Source organism: Gorilla gorilla, chromosome 3, assembly GCF_029281585.2.
Source record: "Gorilla gorilla gorilla isolate KB3781 chromosome 3, NHGRI_mGorGor1-v2.1_pri, whole genome shotgun sequence".
Classification (NCBI taxonomy): Eukaryota; Metazoa; Chordata; class Mammalia; order Primates; family Hominidae; genus Gorilla; species Gorilla gorilla.
The window spans coordinates 203,683,636-203,705,213 of NC_073227.2; the positions used below are offsets into that span (position 1 = coordinate 203,683,636).

Here is a 21,578-nt window from a genome sequence, read left to right on the forward strand (position 1 = left end):
TATATAAGCTGCAGCAAGTTATCCAGAAGATCTAGCTAAGATCACTGATGAATGTAGCTACACTAAACAGATTTTCAATGTAGATGAAAGAGCCTTAGACTGGAAGAAGATGCCATCTAGGGTTTTCATAGCTAGAGAGGAGAAGTCAAGGCCTGGCTTCAAAGCTTCCAGGGACAGGCTGACTCTGTTAGTGATGCAGCTGGTGACTTGAAGTTGAAGCCAATGCTTACTGACCATTCCTAGAATCCTACGGCCCTTAAGAATTATGCTAATTCTACTCTGCCTGTGCTCTATAAATGGAACAACAAAGCCTGGATGACAGCACATCTGTTTACAACGTGGCTACTAAATATTTTAAGCCCACTGTTGAGACCTACTGCTCAGAGAAAAAGATTGCTTTCAAAATATTACTTCTCATTGACAATGTACCTAGTCCCCCAAGAGCTCTGATGGAGATGTGCGAGGAGGTTAATGTTTTCATGCCTGCAAACACAACATCCACTCTGCAGCCCATGGATCAAGGAGTAATTTCAAGTCATATTTAATTTAATTTCAACTTTCAAGTCGTATTTAAGAAGTACATTTTGTAAGGCTATCATAGATAGATAGCGATTTTCCTGTGATAGATCTGGGCAAAATCAATTAAAAACCTCCTAGAGGCTGGGCACGGTGGCTCACGCCTGTAATCCCAGCACATTGGGAGGCCGAGGCGGGCGGATCACGAGGTCAGGAGATCGAGACCATCCTGGCTAACAGGGTGAAACCCCATCTCTACTAAAAATACAAAAAAATTAGCCGGGCATGGTGGCGGGCACCTGTAGTCCCAGCTACTCAGGAGGCTGAGGCAGGAGAATGGTCTGAACCCGGGAGGCGGAGATTGCAGTGAGCCAAGATGGCGCCACTGCACTCTAGCCTGGGCGACAGACAGAGACTCTGTCTCAAAAAAAATAGCACCTTCTGGAAAGGATTTAGCATTCTAGATGCTATTAAGAACATTTATGATTCATGGGAAGAGGTCAAAAGACTAACATTAACAAGAGTTTGGAACTTAATTCCAACATTCATAGATGACTTTGAGGGTTCACACTTCAATGGCGGAAGTAACTGCAGATCTGGTGGAAATAGCAAGAAAACTAGAATTAGAAGTAGAGCCTGAAGATGTGACAATTGCTGCAATCTCATCATGAAACTTTAATGGACGAGGAGTTGCTTCTTATGGATGAGCAAAGAAAGTGGGTATTTGAGATGGAATTTAATCCTGATGAAGAAGCTATGAACATTGTTGAAATAACAACAAAGGATTTAGACTATCATAAACTTAGTAGATAAAGCAGTGGCACGGTTTGAGAGGGTTGACTCCGATTCTGAAAGATGTTCTACTGTGGGTAAAAAGATATCAAATAGCATCCCATCCTTCAGAGAAACCTTTCATGAAAAGAGTCAATCAATGTGGCAAACTTTATTATTGTCTTATTTTAAGAAATTGCCACAGACACTCCAACCTTCAGCAACCACCACCTTGATCAATCAGCTGCCGCCTACACTGAGGCAAGATCCTCCGCCAGCAAAAAGATTATGACTTGATCAGATGATCGTTAGCATTTTTTAGCAATAAAATTTTTTAAATTAAGTTTATACGTTGGTTTGTAGAAACCTATTGGCTGGGCACAGTGGCTCATGCCTGCAATCCCAGCACTTTGGGTGGCCGAGGCTGGTGGATCGCTTGAGTCCAAGAGTTTTAGACCAGCCTAGACAACATGTTGAAACCCTGTCTCTACAAAAAATACCAAAAAATTAGCCAGACTCGGTGGTGTGCACCTGTAGTCCCAGGCACTTGGGAAGCTGAGGTAGGAGGATCACCTGAGCCTAGGGAGATTGAGGCTGCAGTGAGCTGAGATTGGGCCACTGCACTCCAGCCCGGGTGACAGCTTTTGAGACCCTGTCTCAAAAAAAAAAAAGGAAATAATGCTATTGCACACTTAGTAGACTGCAGTATAGTGTAAACATAACTTTTATATGCACTGGTAAACCAAAAAATGTGTGTACCTCACTTTATTGTGATATCTGCTTTATTGTGGTGGTCTGGAACAAAATGTGCAATATGTATGCCTGTATATGCTTTAAATGAATCTATTTCATTAGCTCATTTAATTTATGGGAAATATCCACCATATAATTTAACTGTCAGAGCCAGTACTCACTGAAATCAAAGTTACCATTTTTTTGTTTTGTTTTGTTTTGAGATGGAGTCTTGCTCTGTTGCCCAGGCTAGAGTGCAGTGGTGTGATCTCGGCTCATTGCAACCTCCACCTCCCAGATTCAAGTGATTCTCCTGCCTCAGCCTCCCAAGTAGCTGGGATTACAGGCGCCCGCCACCACACCCAGCTAATTTTTGTATTTTTAGTAGAGACAGGATTTCACCATCTTGGCCAGGCTGGTCTCGAACTCCTGACCTTGTGATCCACCTGCCTCAGTCTCCCAAAGTGCTGGGATTACAGGTGTGAGCCACCACGCCTGGCCCAAATTTACCTTTTGTCAGAAAAAGTCTGACTTATTTTTTCAGTTCAAATAAATTAATCTACATTTTGTTAGAACCTCTCAGTTCTGAATCCCTGCTCTAGGTAGATAGGTAGCAAGATAAAGCACAAATCCTTGTCCTAACCTTGACAACTGGAATAAATAAAGCATCATTACATTTCATGTTTCTTACCTTATTGCTGTGTTCTTGGTAGTCATGAAATTCTTCTGCAGTTGAAAAGCATTCTTTGTAGAACACTTGGACACAGGAAGGGGAACATCACACACCGGGGCCTATCATGGGGTGGGGGGAGGGGGGAGGGATAGCATTAGGAGATATACCTAATGTAAATGATGAGTTAATGGGTGCAGCACACCAATATGGCGCATGTATACATATGTAACAAACCTGCACGTTGTGCACATGTACTGTAGAACTTAAAGTATAATAAATACATAAATTAATTAATTAATTAATTAAAAAGAAAAGCATTCTTTGACAGTAGTTGGGGTGAGTGATAAGTTCATTAAAAAGGTTATCTCTCTTTCTTGGTGCATTTGACTTCAAAGCATGCTAGTAGTCCTAAATACCTCATTGTTAACCCCACATTTTGCCCTTAATGGAACTATGTTAAGCAGGGAAAGTCGCTGAAGCCCTACCTTGGGTTTATGGTGTCTTAAATAAAAGAGGCTTCACCACAAAAATACTTTTAATTTTGCCTTTTTTTGGCATACTGGAAGTTTTATGCTCCAAGACAATAAGTCATAGTAATATTTGGGTATGTGAGAGGTATGCCTTTCATTTGTAAAGAAAGTCAACACGTGAATGTTATTGAGGGTCTATTAATAGAAATTAATCTCCTACCCCGTTCCTTATTGAAAAGTTTTAATGTTTCCTAGGGATGTGGCTAACCTTTTTTAAAGACCCCTGGACTAGGGGACCCCCACAGGTACTAGAACTCGAAGATTCTGTGGTGTTATGATTAATTAGGTATTTTTTCATTACGGGAGGAAAAAAATCATCATAATTGCTATCCCATTCAAGCACACTCCACCAATCTTGGATCTTTTGTTTTACAAATGAAGAACCCTCTTTTTCTGGAAAAGAGCCACCGGTTAAATTACCTATATATGGGACTAATAGGATAAATAGATATACTTCCCAACACAACCATGTATTCACATATCATTTCTGTGAGAAAGATTTTAACCCCTCAAAATTAATTTGTGGAGAAAGCAACAAGGCAAGAATACCTAGCTTATTAAATGGCTTTGACATAGTGAAACCAGAAACCCTAGAAATCAGAACTTGGTTACCATTACCACAGCTAATGCTCTTGGGTAAACATAATGTTTTGGAAAAAAATTCTGAAATTGGCACCAGTTTCTGAATTTATGCTTAGCAGTTCTCAAAGCACAGGTATGCTATTAAAACTCAGAAAACCATTAATAGCAGCAATAGGGTCAACCCAAGAGAGTAGATTAAATTACATATGCTTCAGATAGTAGATCAAACTTGTTAATGACAATCAAGTATCATAGCCTTAGAAATGTATAAACTTGATGAATGAGTCTAAATATAAACTATGTTCATATTAAAATATGATATGTATACTAACATCTTAGAGGGGAAGAGAACAGCTACTCTACTCAGTACTTTAAAATTAGTTTCATGTAGAAGTCAACCAAAAGACAAAAACTTATGAGGAACTTACGAATTATAACATAAAGAGTATTATATTATAGTACGCATGTCACTTTTTTTGTTTTGTTTTTGTTTTTATGAGATGGAGTCTCACTCTGTCGCCCAGGCTGGAGTGCAGTGGCGCGATCTCGGCTCACTGCAAGCTCCGCCTCCCAGGTTCATGCCATTCTCCTGCCTCAGCCTCCTGAGTAGCTGGGACTACAGGCGCCCGCCATCACACCTGGCTAATTTTTTGTATTTTTAGTAGAGACGGGGTTTCACCGTGTTAGCCAGGATGGTCTCGATCTCCTGACCTCATGATCCTCCCTCCTCAGCCTCCCAAAGTGCTGGGATTGCAGGCGTGAGCCACCACTCCCGGCCTTCCATGTCAGTTTTTTAAGTTTTATCAATATAAAACTTATAAAAATAAGTATAAACTTTATGTCCTGACATTGTAAGTATATTCTCTAGGGTGGTTCAGTGACTTAATATATCTGATTTTATATGAAACAGACAAATAAATTTAAAACTTAGTAATTTAAAACAATATTTTTGTTTTAATAAAAAGCAAAGATTTTATTGAGGATTACATACAACAGATGGTTTTGGAATTCTGCAGACCTTGATTTCAGTCTTGATGCCATCACTGACTTTGGCCACATCATTTACTTCTTTGAGCCTTAGTTTTCTCATCTCAAAATGATACCAACCTCTTGGGTGAAACTACCTGTCATATTGTAGGTTCTCAGTGAAGATTAGTTCCATTTCTTTCTCCCCTGAATCTTCTCAGTAAAAGCGCCTTCATGACAAATGTAGGTTCCTTTGCAGAAGCTTCCTAAATGAAAAGTAGAAATTGGTCTCAGATAATTAAAAATTTCTGAGTAAAGCAAGACGTCTGTTTAGCTAGAAAGCAAAATAATCTCTGGGTGGTAGCATTATACATATTTTTTCTCTCTTTATTTAACTGTATGTTCTAATTTTGCTGAAATGAACAAGTATTACTATCGTAAAATAAACACTTTGAATCCTATGAATGATCTACAGTTTATAATCTAAGAGTTGATGTGTGGAAAAATTATAGTGATTACTATAACTCAATTTGGAAATTTTATTCCTCAGATCCTTTTATATTACTGAATTGGTTCAAGAAAAATAGACCTGATGGCTACCATGATTGTGAACAATGGGAAAGAAGAGAGGAAGGGAGATTATAAATAATGCCTTTTTATTGAGTTTTCTTGTACAACCCTCTTCTGCCTTGTACCTGGGTTATTGCAGCTGTGTCTTCACTCATCTCTTCATTTCCAGGCTTCCCACAGTTACTGCACAGTAATGCTCTTGAAACAGTGATTTCATTTCACCTCTAGCCTGCTCAGAACCTTTAATGGGTCTCCATTTAGTTATAGCTGTCCTTCACAACTGGTGGTACGTGTGTCATGTAGGATGCAGTAGTCCAGGTGGAAAGCAATTCTAACATTTGCTGGTGATGTCCTCTCCCTCAAACCTCACATCTGTAAGTGTGAATTTTTTGTGAATTGCTTCAGATCCTATAGGCCATAAACTGGGTCTGTGATTGCAGGTCATGTTCCTTAGTAATCTTCAATTCTGTTTCTCTTGGTTATATACACACACCCCACCACCACACAAGAATAAGTGTGTTTGAGGCATCGAAATGCAATTTACCCATAATCAGTCTTCAAGTATCTGTTTTAAAAACATACCATAAATGACATGCACAGTAACAGAATACTAGTAAATATATACATCTTCAGGGAAAAGGGTGTAATAACACTCTTGATAGAGTGAAAATACAAGAAATCACTAGCATAAAGTATAAAGACCATATTCTTTAACCTGGTATTCAAGGCCCTCCACAGACGGATGCCACTTCCCTTCCCAACCTTATCCCGCATCCCTCCCACGACAAACCCGTTCAATACCTCCTGAGAGCCAGACGCTGCAGCTTGCACTTGATGCACCAAACCTCATGGAATCCTTGTAATGGTGCAATCATTATATTACTCTCCCCATTTTCTAAATGAGGTTTAGTATCTTCCTTAAGGTCACACAGCTAATTGTTGGCAGAGCCAGGATTCAAACCCAGGTTTGTCTGACTCCAAAACGGGTTTTCTTTATCTTCTTTTCTGGCCAGATGGATTTCTCTGCTGAGCACCAACCTAACACCTGTCAAGTTCCACGGCCATGCTTGTGATAGCGATGTTTATCCCAGCTCAGAAACCTTATCCTACCTGTTCCTCAATGTTTACCGCCAAACTTAACTCCTGTGAAATCTCTCAACCTCCAGCCTGCAGTAATAGTGCCTTTCTCTGACCCCTACTCATATGTTGCTTTAGGGTCTCACTTAATTTATCAGTTTGTGGGTGTTGTCTCCCCACCCAGGTAATTACCACTTGATAGCAGAAGCTATGGAAGTCTAGATAATCTCTAAGATTCTACTCTTTGGTTTATATTTCTTTTTTTAAATCACCTACAGTGCTGCCGCTAGCAGACACTCAGTAAAAATGAACTCAGAGTTAAACTAATAACTCTTCACAGATAGTTAGAAGCCTGTCTCCCTTATCACTGAGATGAGATAGCTTACAGCTCAGACTTAAAATCACTTCCTCTGCGTTTTGAATTAACAGTTTAAATTTTTTTAAAAAAAGACAAAGTTGGTAGTAAGTCAACTTTGTTATCAGTTTTTTTTTTAAGAGACGAGGTCTCACTGTGTTGCCCAGGCTGGACTTTAACTCCTGCGCTCAAGTGATCCTCACTCCTCACCCTCCTGTTGTTATCAGTGTAAAAGGGCTGAATTGATAGAAGATAATTTGCCCAGTTCCATTCTGTTCCTCAGCCTTCTGGACCCGTCTGCATAAGAGACAATGTAGTTATATTTCCACTCATGGCAAATTGCAGAAATTCTATCATGACCCCCATCAGAATAACTGAGAAAGAACCTTGGCAAAAAGGGAAAAGGGGAACACCGTACCAAAAACAGGAGTCTTGGATCTGTTTTCTAGAAGGAGGCCATGCAGGAAGAGAAGAGATGGTGTCTCTTAACAGGTGGCAGGGATCCAGGGAGAAAAGAGGTTTTGTTCCTATGCATCAAAGATCAGTGTGGTCAGAAGTAACACAGTATGTCCACTAAGACTACAAGTGAGTTTGGAATGAGGGTCAAAAGAAAGAGGAAAAGTTATAACAGCCTACACAAAAGCTATGTGAGCACTTAAGCTTACCCCTCCTTCCTTTCCCCTCACAATGCCCCAAGTACCCCCTCTCTATCTCTCTGCCAACATCTGATGTTTTTCATTCATCCTAGTGTATCATTTAGATAGAACCACATGAATCCGAGCCATCGATTGGTTTTATTGTTTGCTTAAGGATTGATTTAGAAATCTCCATAATCCATTCTGCCTTAATTTACACTTTGCAGTGTTATAGTATGTTTAGAATGACTGATAAGTACCAGACCCTAATCTCTCCCAAGAAATAACAAGACACATAATTTGTAAGATAATTATGTTTCAAGTGAACAGAAAGACTGTAGGTGTGAAAACAGCTTTAGTAATGGGCATACCTTGGGGGAAGTCAAAAGGATTTTAACTTAAATATCTTACGAGCTAAATCAGAATTAGTAAAACACCAGTATCTAATAGTGGAAGCTTTTAAAGTGCAAATTTTATGAAAGTAATATATCAGAAGATGAAATGGCTTGAGCATTTGGTAAAAATAACTTTTCCAAAAAGTTTAAAAACCTTTTTTGTTTTGTTTTTTTAAAAAAATTTTGTTCTTCATCAGTGCATCTCTTACATTCAGGAAAATTAGGTGGATTTACGCAAGAAAATAACACCATAGATTCCGGAGAACTTGATATTGGCCGAAGAGCAATTCAAGAGATTCCTCCCGGGATCTTCTGGAGATCACAGCTCTTCATTGATCAGCCACAGTTTCTTAAATTCAATATCTCTCTTCAGAAGGATGCATTGATTGGAGTATATGGCCGGAAAGGCTTACCGCCTTCCCATACTCAGGTAAGAGTAGGCTTTCTTATCAATAAAATAAAAACTGCCAGTTGCATTTTTTGAAATTATTCTCCTTCTTAAGCTCAGCTGTTTGGTTAACTAACGACTTTTGAATCGACTTTCTACAGTAGAAAGAGTTTTGAACGTAGATTACTTGTTCTGAGGTTTTTGAATCAGTAGTGGGAAGAACAATATTTTCTTCCTGATTTGACTGTTTAAAATGTACTGAATTTTGTGAGTAACTTAATGAATATTGAGCATCATCTGAGCACCCAGTAAAACACCATGGATTTTCCAAGTGTTTTACAAAGATTCTGTGATAATTTCCGATGATCTTATTCCTTTCATGTAATAGATGCATAACATATTCATCTCCAACACGTATTCATTCTGTTGAAAATGTATTTTTTTAGTTTATGCCAGATTTACTCTTAGTAGAGAAATGATGGGAACATCAACATAAATATGATGACATGAGCTTTATCAACTCAGGCGCCGTGCCTCATCTAAAATGATCAACGCTGAGATGAAGAGGCAAGAGAGCTTTCAGAGATAACCGAGTATGATCATGTTAGTGTGGTACACAAGACAATTCACATATCCTTAATATCAAAGAACTTTAAAGTCATTTCCCTTGCATAAAAATCCCCTCACAACAGCAATCACAGATGGAGAACTGCTGTCAATTCCACAGCCTTTTTCATAATCTAATACAGTACCGGGTCATAGTATGTAAACTGGAAATTGTCACTTAATATAGGTTTCATCATCTCTAAGAGAAGTTATTTAAATTACCTACCATAAAATTGGAACTGAGACTTTCCCCAAGATCAACTATTACATTAGTAAATAGAGGAATATCAAAAATGTAAGAGTTGATTCATTAAAATTGACAGTAGGGTGAGCCTAAAGTTATATTCAATAATCAGTTTATTTACCCAGAGAATTTCATGCTGATTTAGTGTGACTTATAAAATAAGGGCTGGAGAGTTTTCATGTATGCTTTATATCATATAATTTTGTGAGAAATATTTTTTCTATAACCTAGGAACATAAATTATGAAAAAAGTTATCACATATTAATAAAGAAATTATATCTTTAAAGAAAGATGAGTAAGAAGATTTCAACATGCTTTTTTTAATGTAATTGTGGATTTAGTTCATATACATATGTTAATTTTATGGCTGTGAAATTTCTGAATATCAGGCTTTAGTGTATTCATTTTTCCTATTTAATATTTTTAATATCTATATTATTAAAGTAAATTTGATCCTTATGCATTGTATACTTCTTATAATGTACTAATGCCCAATTTTAAATTTTATATTTTTGTTTGTTTGTTGGGGTTTTGGTTTTTGTTTGTTTTGTTTTTTGTTTGAGACAGGGTCTCACTCCGTCTTCCAGGCTGGAGTGCAATAGGCACAATCTTACCTCACTGTAGCCTCAACCTCCTTGGCTCAGGTGATCCTTCCACCTCAGCCTCCTGGGTAGCTGGGACTACAGATGCGTGTCACCGCCCCCGGCTAATTTTTGTATTTTTTGTAGAGATGTGGTTTCACCATGTTGCCCAGGCTGGTCTTGAACTCCTGGGCTCAAGCAATCCGCCCACCTTCCCAAAGGATTGGGATTACAGGCATGAGCCACCGCGTCTGGGCTATTTTATTTTATTTTATTGTTTGAGATGGAGTTTTGCTCTTGTTGCCCAGGCTGGAGTGCAATGGCATGATCTCGGCTCACCACAACCTCCACCTCCCGGGTTCAAGTGATTCTCCAGCCTCAGCCTCCTGAGTAGCTGGGATTACAGGCGTGCACCACTATGCCCAGCTAATTTTGTATTTTTAGTAGACATAGGTTTTCTCCATGTTGGTCAGGCTGGTCCCGAACTCCCAACCTCAGGTGATCTGCCCTCCTCGGCCTCCCAAAGTGCTGGGATTACAGGCGTGAGCCACCACACCCAGCCAGTCTGGACCATTTTAAATTTTAGATTTGACTCCAGTTCATCTTATAGGTGACACTGACTAGGATATAATAACCAGATTTTCTTAAGGCTAGGCACAGTGACTTAGGCCTGTAATCCCAGCACCGGGAGGCCAAGGTGGGTGGATCACTTAAGGTCAGGAGTTCGAGACCGGCCTGACCAACATGGTGAAACCCCATCTCTACTAAAAATACAAAATTAGCCGAACGTGGTAGCGCACACCTGTAATCCCAGCTACTCAGGAGGCTGAGGCAGGAGAATCTCTTGAACCCTGGAGGCAAAGGTTGCAGTAAGCGAGAGATCATGACATTGCACTCCAGCCTGGACGACAGGAGCAAAACTCTGTCTAGGAGAAAAAAAAAAAAAAAAGCAGATTTTCTTAAGTGGAAGTCCTCTATAATTTCAATTATAGTAGACAGATTGGATTTATAGCAATTGTCCAGTGAAATATGAAAAAATATTTTCCCACTGAAACCGCATATGTGATTATTTGTGTATAATTCAAGAAATATACCTCTAAGCTGAGCACAATAGTGAACATGTAACTTACAAATTCTAGAAAATAATTTCAGGTAAGAATTGTCTATTGTGTTGTGTACTTGAAAGGTTTGTTTAAAGATTTAGTTGACTCTGCAAGTTGTATATAACATTTAAGATTAGAGAAATGAAAGGTGCAGTTTTGGGTTTTCTCATAATCCTTCTAGTATTTAAACACAATACATGTGATATCCTCTTTTCTTTTCTACCACAATATATGTGTTTAAGTAGGTTATGCATTTTCTTAAGCTTCACGGTTATTATAGTTTCTTCCTGTGGTTTATTCAAGATCAGCAGAGCAAACAACTGTTTCTGAGTTCAGTGTTTAAACATGAAATATTCTATAAGGCAGCCCAAATTGAACATTTCTCTGTTTCTGGGGAACATTAAATAAATCAACCTGAAATAATTAAAATTGGCCAGCCATTCAGAATAGTTGCTTGAACTTTCGCAGTCTTTGCGACCCTTTGTAAAACTGCCCGTTTGATTGTTGCCAAGGAATCAGTGGGCTCTCTTCTCCCTGATGCCAGTTCATTCTCCTGGTCAGTTAGTGGCCTCAGGAGGCAATGCAGAGCCTTATGGTGAAGTACACTGTAGCATTTTAGTGCATTCACATGAAGGCTGTTGTCGAATAGGAGTTGGAAGCCTGAGTTCTAAGCATACCCTTACCACCTTTTCACTTTGTGACCTTGCAGCGTCCCTTCTCTGAGCCTTAGTGTCCATTGGTAAAATGAAAGAGTTGGATCAGATGATCTGTAAAATCTCTTTATTCTCTATATTCCAATTACAGCAAGACTGTGCCACTACCAAAGAGTTGATGTAAGGACACAGTTAAGTATTCATAGATTCTAAGAACTCATGGTTTTAGTAACAGAATTGAATTAAACATATAATCTAACTGTTCAGAAGTGAACCACCAAGATAACTGAAACAAAATCTACTTGTTTTTAAATGGTCTATTAGATAATCAGCATAAATACAACAAACATGGGCAAACTTTTCTTCTATTGATTTTCCAAAAGACGACTTATTAATACATTGTAGTTTAAAGCAACTTTAAATGAGGATTTTTAAAGCGTGTATATTTGGTAATATTAAATCATAAGAAAATGACCTTTAAACGGAGCTTTCACACTAAAATTGTCTCACTTCATATGAAACCTGTATCAAGTATAAGCTTTGTCTCATGATGGCTCCCGCGGACTAGTGCAATTGAAGAGTTAGCCCCAAGAATTTCTTCCTAAAAAGAGCATAAGGTCCTAAGACTCCTCTTCTCCCCAAAAATATATCTGCGTCTCCATCTTAGAAATATTACAAAGCAAAACTCACATTTGCCCTTAAGTGACCACTTTATGCCCTAAGAACAAAGATTATTAAGTATTTTTATTCCTTGTAATTTGGTAATTTTGGGCACAGATGGTTTTAGTGTTAAAGTAGGGAACTTTTTTTAGGTATTTGAATCGCCCTCCTGAATTCATGTGCGAAACACTTCTGCAGATGAGCCTAGAACTGGGTAGATACTCAAAACCTGTCAGCTCCTCCTCCCCACCATCATGCCCAGTACCCTGGCCTTATTTTATTGTTCACAGTGTGATGCGAATGGTTATTTCTATGATAAAGGTGATGGTTGTGCTTTTGCCTTGAAAGACCAGCTAAAACTCAAAATTCCTCCCTTTCACTTTTTCAGTTACCGTGTTTAATGTTAGGGAAGAAAAATGTTTATATGCTTGGGTCATAAAAAGAAACTTTTTCTTGTCTCTTTGCCATGCAAATGTGTAAATATTTAAACCTGATGAGGAAATGAATGGCTTATTTGAGACAGAGTCACCATTCAAAACTGCTGAATTAATTTTCCTCTGACAATTCTAGAATAGAATTCCAGTCAAATTTTATAGGTCATGTATCCACACCAGTCAGTATTTTCATCCTTATAAGGTATAAATGAAAATAAACGTTTTTGACTGCTGATCAGGTTATACCGTTTTTATATATTTCTCACAGCTGAATTCTGTTCTGATGAAACTACACAAAAGAACAAAAAAAGGTTTTACTTATAAATAAAAATTTTAGTAAGTCAGAAACTGAATTAGATATTCTAAGTTCTCTCCAATATTAACAGTAGAGGTCTATGGTCAGTAAAATGGCAATCTATTTAACTGTGATTCTCAGAAATTCCAACAACTGATTTTATTCCAGTTTGATTGGATTAAGAGATTCATGTAATCTTTTTCTTAAATAGGCCTCTGATGAAATTCCATTTAAGAAACCTATCAGAAAGTAGAATATTTATGATTTATATATGCAGTATTATAATAATAATTATTTATATATAGTACTATGGCATATGTTTCACCATAAACACACTTCAGGAATAGAATGAAACTAGGCAACATTCTATAGACACTGAATCACTCTACTTTTAACAACTGTAATCTAAAAAACTCCTTGAAACTACATTGGAAAGTCTTTTCAGTGTCTTTCAAATTCCATGTATTATTTCTAGTTACAAAATTTACCCCACTATATTAACAATCATATTTTATACTTTTAATTCTTTTTTAAACTCTCCAGTCACCAATGTTCATGTCTAATTTTACTACAACAAAACTTAGGTTTAATGATGACCCATTCATAAGAATAATCAGGCACATTTACTGTTACTGCCATCCTTTCAGAACCCCTCCATTGTTTAACTGTTTAGATCAAAGATGTAAAGGCATCTTGTTACATGTCTCTAATCTAACAATAACTAAGTAAAGCCCATGGCGTTTTCCATGGTGCTTGAGATGGTCACATCAGGGTCACAAGAGAGGTGGAGTAGGGTGGGAGGAATGACCCCACTTGGAGCAAAGTGCTCTCGGGTTCACAAGCCAACCCCACCATTACCAGATGTCTGAGAGCCTGCTACCCTCCTCAAGATTCAGATTCCTTCATCTGTAAAGTGCAAATGTTAAAGCCTTCCTACGAGGGTTCCTATGGGGAACCAGCACAGAATAAGGATTCAACAGTAGTTGTTGCTACATGAATGTTAAATCAGAGAAGACTGTACAGGGTTATCTTGTGGTCTAACTAAAACAAGGTTGCTGGCAACATGGATGGAACTGGAGCTCATTGTGTGAAGTGAAATAAGCCAGGCACAGAAAGTCAAATACTGCATGTTCTTGCTTATATGTGGGAGCTAAAAAAGTGAATGAGCAGAAAGAGGAGAATGATGGTTCTCAGCAAACTAACACAAGAACAGAAAACCAAACGCCGCATGTTCTCACTCATAAGTGGGAGTTGAACAATGAGGACACATGGACACAGGGAGGGGAACATCACCCCAGGGCCTCTCAGGGTGTCAGGGGCTAGGGGAGGGATAGCATTAGGAGAAATACCTAATGTAGATGACGGGTTGATGGGTGCAGCAAACCACCGTGGCACGTGTATACCTATGTAACAAACCAGCACATTCTGCACATGTACCCCAGAACTTATAATAAAATAAAATTTTAAAAAAAGAAAGAGTAGAATGATGGATACCAGAGGCCGGGAGGGCACTCAAAATACGTACGACTATTATATATCAATTATGAATTTAATGCATTAAAAATAAGCCTGCTGGATTGGAAATGTCAGTTCATGTAGATTTTATGTTTGTATCCCCAAACTGCCTGAACTCATCAAACTTTTGATCAGTCAGTAGAATTAAATAAATTTGGAAACCATATTGCCCAATAAGGGAAAAAAATGGTCCCTGATGTTTGAATCCAGCCCTGTGTGGCGAGTAGTTTGCGTCCTCCTTGTAAATGCTATGCATGGGAGACTTCTACCATTTGGACCTGTCAGGAACTTCTTTCTAACATTGTATTTGTTAGAGCAAATGAAGACAGATTGAAGAGAAAAAAAAAAGAGAGAAGCAGCCACCCTTTATCTTTCTGACTATTTTTCCTCGTCCTCCCCCCAGTATGACTTCGTGGAGCTCCTGGATGGCAGCAGGCTGATTGCCAGAGAGCAGCGGAGCCTGCTTGAGACAGAGAGAGCCGGGCGGCGGGCGAGATCCGTCAGCCTTCATGAGGCCGGCTTTATCCAGTACTTGGATTCTGGAATCTGGCATCTGGCTTTTTATAATGATGGGAAAAATGCAGAGCAGGTGTCTTTTAATACCATTGTTATAGGTAAGAATAGTCTTCAGAGCAGCATTTTCCAGGCTATAGCCTAAACGCCGTGTTTAATAAAAACTAAATTATCTGTACCAATTTGGGGTAATTCCTAGCGTGTTAAAGCCCAGGTAAAATGTGAGAATTATTTTTAAACCTTTATTTGGGAATATGTGACAAACTGTGAAGCACTGGGAGAAAATATTATCTGGAATTACCTTGGGAGAGGAGAATATGTCATGAAACACTTTGAAAATCTGCATTTGAAGTGACAGTGCTTTGCTTTACTACTCAAATTATCTAGCATAAATGAAGATCAACGTGATACCGTTTATCTTTTGCAAGAGGCAGGCTATACAACAAGTGTTCCTTCTTTCCTTTTTCTTCAGAGTCTGTGGTGGAATGTCCCCGAAATTGCCATGGAAATGGAGAATGCGTTTCTGGAACTTGCCATTGTTTTCCAGGATTTCTGGGTCCGGATTGTTCAAGAGGTATGCAAGTTAGATTCTTTTCTTAAGCCGATATAAATAAGCTGTAGAAACACAAGTGATTCCAAAAACTACCAAGACGGGAAAGAAAGGGGGGGGAAACTGGCATATTGCTTGTTCCAGCGATGTGTCTTTTCTTTCGGAAGCTCGGTGGAAAATCTGGCTGTAATTCTTCTGTCGTGTCTTGTTTCACAGCGGCCTGTCCAGTGTTATGTAGTGGCAACGGGCAGTACTCCAAGGGCCGCTGCCTGTGTTTCAGCGGCTGGAAGGGCACCGAGTGTGATGTGCCGACTACCCAGTGTATTGACCCACAGTGTGGGGGTCGTGGGATTTGTATCATGGGCTCTTGTGCTTGCAACTCGGGATACAAAGGAGAAAATTGTGAAGAAGGTAAACATGTCAATATTTACAGAAGTCTGTTGTTATCTTCATAAAGAAACAGATTGTATCTGTAATCTTTAGTTGGGCAGATCTCCTTTATACGCTTCCTTTTGAAAGCAATTTTGAAAAATCCATATTTATGAATGCATTGTTTTACTAACATTTTAACTAATAAAAAGAACAAGCACCAAAGGGCCCCTTTGCTCTTTTTCAGCAGTGTGAATCGTTCCTTTTCTTCACTCTGAGAAAGCAAGCAAACCTTTATGCCTTGAAACTAACAGTGGACTGTTGATTTTATTTTTCTTTTTATACTTTTTTACATTGATGCCAGCTTCTAAATCTAGCATTTTGACATCTCTAGAAAGACAGAATAGTACACATAATATGCTACTGAAAAGAAGTATGACATCATGGATGTGTTCCATAGCTGTGTACGTATAATGATGAGAGTCGAGATACCATACTGTAAAGTGCAAGTGAATTGTTTTTTCAGAAAGCAAAAAAGCACCATTTCCGTTCTTCAATCAAATTGATTTTATTGATCTGCACACACAAAGTAATGCAATTAAGTCTCTGGAATTAAATTTTCAGGCCATTGACCCTACAAGTGTAAAGTTTTATTGAGTCAAATTGCTAAATTAAATCTCGTCATCTAAAGCACATTAAAGTGAATTAAGAAGGATAGAGAGTATGCAACTCATTTATTTCTCAAACAGTGTGAGGATCCCATACAGCTGTCAGTACTCAGTGGTCACAGATTTTGTTGTAGAGAAGGCAATACTTATTACTCTGTGATTAGGCAGAACAGAGAGCAATAGTCTGAAACCTCAAGAGCCTGTGTGTGTAATTCAGGAAAATTACAAATCCTTGCAAGAGTCTCAATTACCTAAATGGCATTAGGCTGGTTCTTAATGCTTTATTGTATTATAATTCTTTGCATTTTCAGAAACAAGTTCTTGAAAATGGTAGATAAATATTTGATTCTCCAAAATGTTCATATAAATTAGATTAGGATTTCTTTTTTCTGCGTGCACTATGATATCTTCTGGATTTAATAAAATTGTTCTTTTCTTTACACCAGCTGACTGTCTAGACCCTGGATGTTCTAATCATGGTGTCTGTATCCACGGGGAATGTCACTGCAGTCCAGGATGGGGAGGTAGCAATTGTGAGATACTGAAGACCATGTGTCCGGACCAGTGCTCTGGCCACGGAACATATCTTCAAGAAAGTGGCTCCTGCACCTGTGACCCTAATTGGACTGGCCCAGACTGCTCAAACGGTGAGGCTGATAAATGCAGTACAATCGACTTGCTTAATACTATTTGGCTAAAGATGATATTTTAATCTTTAAAACTCGCTTTTTAAACCTAATACAAATTTTAGTAAAGTGATTCTTTATGGAAATAAATATTAAAAGTAATGATATGTAGTTGCCTTATACAAAAGAAGGAACCAGGCTTAGCCAGTTTGTCACTAAAATTTCCCCTTTAGAATTATGCAGAGACTCATCTTTCATCTGCATAAGATACCATATCTTCTTAACTCTCAATTTATGGAACTACTAACCAAAACTAACCTCTCTAAAATCTTAAGTATAGCTTGGGGATTTAAGCACATTATCTTATAAACAGGGAAGGCTCAATTTAAAAAAATCATTTGACAATATAAGGCTAAACATGATCACAGTAAAGAGTATACAGGTATAGACATTATGATATGAATAAATGGTTCAACACTGAGTTTTTAATCATAATAACATGGTTATAATAGAAATAGGACAAGGTAATTTCATTCAATCAGCCAAGTTGTTATTGAGCACTTAGTATGTGCATGGCATTGTGATAGGCCCTGTAAGACTAAAAGACTTAACAAATCGTGTCTGCCCTCTAGAACAATGGCTTTCTAATTTTTTGACCTTGAACTATCATCATGACCTAGTATAAGTATACATGCACATGCTCACATAATTGAAATAAACATTTTACAAAGTGATACACACTGATTTTTTTCAAATCTATTTTATTTTTTTCAAATGTTGGTTGCAACTCATGAGCTAATTCCATAACTCATAAGTTATGGTTTGAGAAGATGCCATTCTAGTGTGGAAGATTACAGTTTATTTAGGGAGATAAGATGAATGCATATGAAAAATTCTAAATCAATACATCCTAGTTTAATACTATATTGAGTGTTACATGGAATATTATGCTAAATTCAGTGGACATTCAGAGGAGTGATTCTAACTTAATGAGTATTCAGAGTTTTCAAGGAGACTTATATTAACATTTCTTTATTTAATGATGGTGGTAGTCTGGGTAAGGGTATAATTTTTGGCTAGGTGAACAGTATTAGAAAGTACTTAAGAGCATGGACTGTGAAATCAGATGTGTGGATTCATATCCAATCTGTACTCCTTAAGAGCTATGTGATCTTAGGCAAATTACTATATGCCTCAGTTTACTCATCTGTAAAATCATGGGATGCTCTTCACAAAGATGCTGTGGGAATTACTTGGAATAATATATATAACATACTTAGTACAAAGCTTAGCTGATAATAAATTCTAAAGATAGCTTCCACCACCATCATCACTACCATAGAACATCCCTAATCTAAAATTCAAAATGCTTCAAAATTCAAACCTTTTGAACACCAACATGATGCTCAAAGGAAATGCTCATTGCAGCATTTCAGATTTTGTATTTTCAGATTAGGGATGCTCCAGTGGTATTTATTCTGCAAATATTGTAACATCTGAAAAAGTTTAAAATCCAAATCACTTCTGGTTCCAAGTAATTTAAATAAAAGATTAGCAAAGATGCAATTGTGAGAAATATCATTATATTCAAGGGACAGTGAAAAGAAAAGTATTTGGAGGCAAAAAAATTGGATTGGGTCCAATTTTGGGGAGTACGGTTTAGAAATGATAGTTTTAGGCAATGGAGGATTTATCGATAGCAATAATTTGCCCACTAAGACAATGAGAGTATTGTTTTTGGGAAACTATCCTGTAGATAATAAGTCAGAGAGCATGAATTGTGAGACTTTGATGGCGAAGAGACAAGCTGGAGGACTTTCCCACAAGCGTGAGGTGATGACAGCATGAATTCGCTGGGAGTCAGTAGAAATAAAAAAGATAAATCTGAGGGACATTTGAAAGGAAAAGCAGACAGGACCTGCTGAAAAAAACACAATAGAGACGCGTGTTGAGAAGAGCTGTAAGAATGAAGCAAGGAAAATTGGTGCTAATGTTAATGTCCCTGAATGAAGCAAGAAAGTTGGGAAAGAGGGAGGCTGATTGAAGAGGCAGGATGTAGGGAGGCAATGGAAGAGAAGTGAGAAATAGAAAAGAGATGAATTCCGTTTGGATACTCAAACTAAGCAAAACTACACAGTTCATCAAAAGAAGAGGAAAAATGAGAAAGAGAAGCAGGGAAGAGAGAAGTGGAGGAGGAAGAGGACAATGATAGAGGAGGAAGGACAAGCAGAAGAAACAAGAAAGCAAATGGATTTTACTAGCAGTGTAGAGTGAATAAAAACATCCTGCTTAGATTAAACATAAGTCTTGGCTTCAGTGAAGGGGTCTATCTACTTTCCTGCCCACATTGATTGCCCCCTTCTCTAAGCCTGTTTAACAGTAAGTGGCTGAGAACCAGAACTCAGACACTGAACTGCCTGGGTTCAAATTTTGGACTGGCCCCGTCACAAAAAATAAAAAAATAAAAAAATAAAAAAAATTTGGACTGGCCATTCACTGGCAATATGACGTTGGGCAATTTATTTAATATCTCTGTGCCTCTGTTTCTTTATATGTAAAATGGAGATAATTACAGGACTACTTTATACAGTTGAGGTAAGGCTTAAATGAGCTAGTATGTGAAAAGCACTTAGAATAGCACCTTAGACAGTCAGTGCTCAGTAAGCGTTAACCATTAATAGACGTAGTAGAGGGTGGTGATAGTAGTTACTATGGTAGAAGTATTCTAAAGGCTAACTGTAGTTTGTCATACTTAATTTCTCATCAATTCAGAGGAGCTTCCACATTAAAGCAGTGATTGGACATGGTTCCCTAAATGTGAAAGTTATGAAATGCAAATTGTTTCCTCTATTAGTACAATCTAATGGCATAAAACTACATGAAATCTTGTGCTAAGAAGCTAATTCACATGTTTATTTTTAGCAAGAAGTAAAAAGGCTAGTAATTTTTACAAATTGCTGTTTCCTGGCCTTTTGAGAAGCTTGGGTGACATCTCTGCTGCCCTATGAGTCAGTATCAGCATGACAGATTTATCTGCTACTCTTTACCTACTACAGATTGAATCCTGGAAGCCCAGACTAACAAATGTTTCCTATCAGCTAATGTATAATATTGATGAAAATTTTCTGTTGAACTCATATACTACTTAGAGACAAGTTTTCATCCTGAGTTCTCCTTCCCATTCTGATTTTTGTGTGAGTTTTCTTCCTCCTTCCCTCCCTCTCTTATCTCTCCTTCCTTCCTTCCTCCTTCTCTTCTTCCCTTCCTTCCTGTTTTATTCATTCTCCCTCATCTTTTGGCCCATACACCTCTGGATAGCTTGAGGAACCAGAAACTTTGTTGAGAAAATTCACATCTGCTAGAGCAAATAACATGCATAGAATAAATAAGAGTAAAAACACAAATTGGGATCTGGATTAGAGAGAGCCTTGAATGTCTTACTAAAGAGTTTTAGGGTATTACCACCAACCAACACTTATCCAGCATGAGTGAGTGGTATTAGTTTAAATAACATGTTAACTTGTTTTGTCCGCTATTCATAAAATATATTTTGTAATTACATATAATTTACATATAAAATAAGCATTTAGTGTTTTCTGTTGAGTATTTACCAACACTAAAAAACCCTTTCCATAAAAAATAGCCAATTAAATCTTATAGAGATAATTACTTCTATAGTAAAGCTACTTGGTTCAGGTCTCTTATGCCTCCATCAGTAAAACAGGCATATTAAGACTAGCTGTAGAATAATACTTGCTTGAAATACTGTCATTCAGATTTGCTTCCTACAATTATCCAAGTCGGAAAGGAACAAGCACAATAGCCCCTTTTTTCATATAAAGTTATTATAGTATATTGCCTGAATTATTTTATAAAGGGTAGTTTGTAACTGATACTAAATAACTCAAAAGTTAATTCAGCCCTCTTCATAAAATGATACTGCTATGAATTGGAAAATATACATATAAATGTTAATTAAAAGATTAAATTGGCTGCCAAAAATCACATATCATTATTTTACATATTTAGACTGAATTTTTTTCATGCTACTGTAATTATTTTGGTAGTTGAAAATCTAATTTTACCTGTATACTAAATGACTGTTTAATCATAGTGAGCAGAGATCTTTATCCTATTCATCTTGATATCCTCAATGCAAAAAAGAAACTTCACATATATTTAACTCTCAATAAATAGAGTAGCATAATGAATACAATACTCTATTTTTGAAGAAAGTAATTGTACTAAGTATAGAAAAAATCTTTATGAAACTTTGCTATTAGCTGCAGAAAGACAGAAAACTTACTTAGAATTCATAGTAAGGGTCTCAAATATTCTTCCAATCACACTGTGAAAATATCTGGTCTTGTGTACCTCAGATTTATCTGGTTGTTGCACAGTTCTCATTTAAAGCTTATAAAAGCACTGTTAATTTACATTTGTGGCTTAAAGTTTCCAAGCAGTATAATTCTGAATTTCTAAGTGAATCCTAAAGGAAAACACTTTACTCACTACCTCTTTTGTTGATGTGGAAATGACCTTCAGATATCTAAATTCAATAAGAGAATAG

General features: G+C 37.5%; 1 protein-coding gene across 24 annotated transcripts in view; it reads left to right on the top strand.

The window, feature by feature from the left end:
* TENM3 (teneurin transmembrane protein 3) overlaps nucleotides 1-21,578 on the top strand; it is a 652,872-nt gene that overhangs the window by 520,793 nt on the left and 110,501 nt on the right. For all 24 annotated transcript variants that reach the window (XM_055385113.2, XM_055385106.2, XM_055385110.2 and 21 more), the window contains 5 exons: nucleotides 8,018-8,232; nucleotides 14,686-14,896; nucleotides 15,268-15,369; nucleotides 15,562-15,756; nucleotides 16,829-17,029. In XM_055385113.2, the coding sequence (XP_055241088.2) occupies nucleotides 8,018-8,232; nucleotides 14,686-14,896; nucleotides 15,268-15,369; nucleotides 15,562-15,756; nucleotides 16,829-17,029 (924 nt within the window). The remainder of the gene's footprint in view (nucleotides 1-8,017; nucleotides 8,233-14,685; nucleotides 14,897-15,267; nucleotides 15,370-15,561; nucleotides 15,757-16,828; nucleotides 17,030-21,578) is intronic.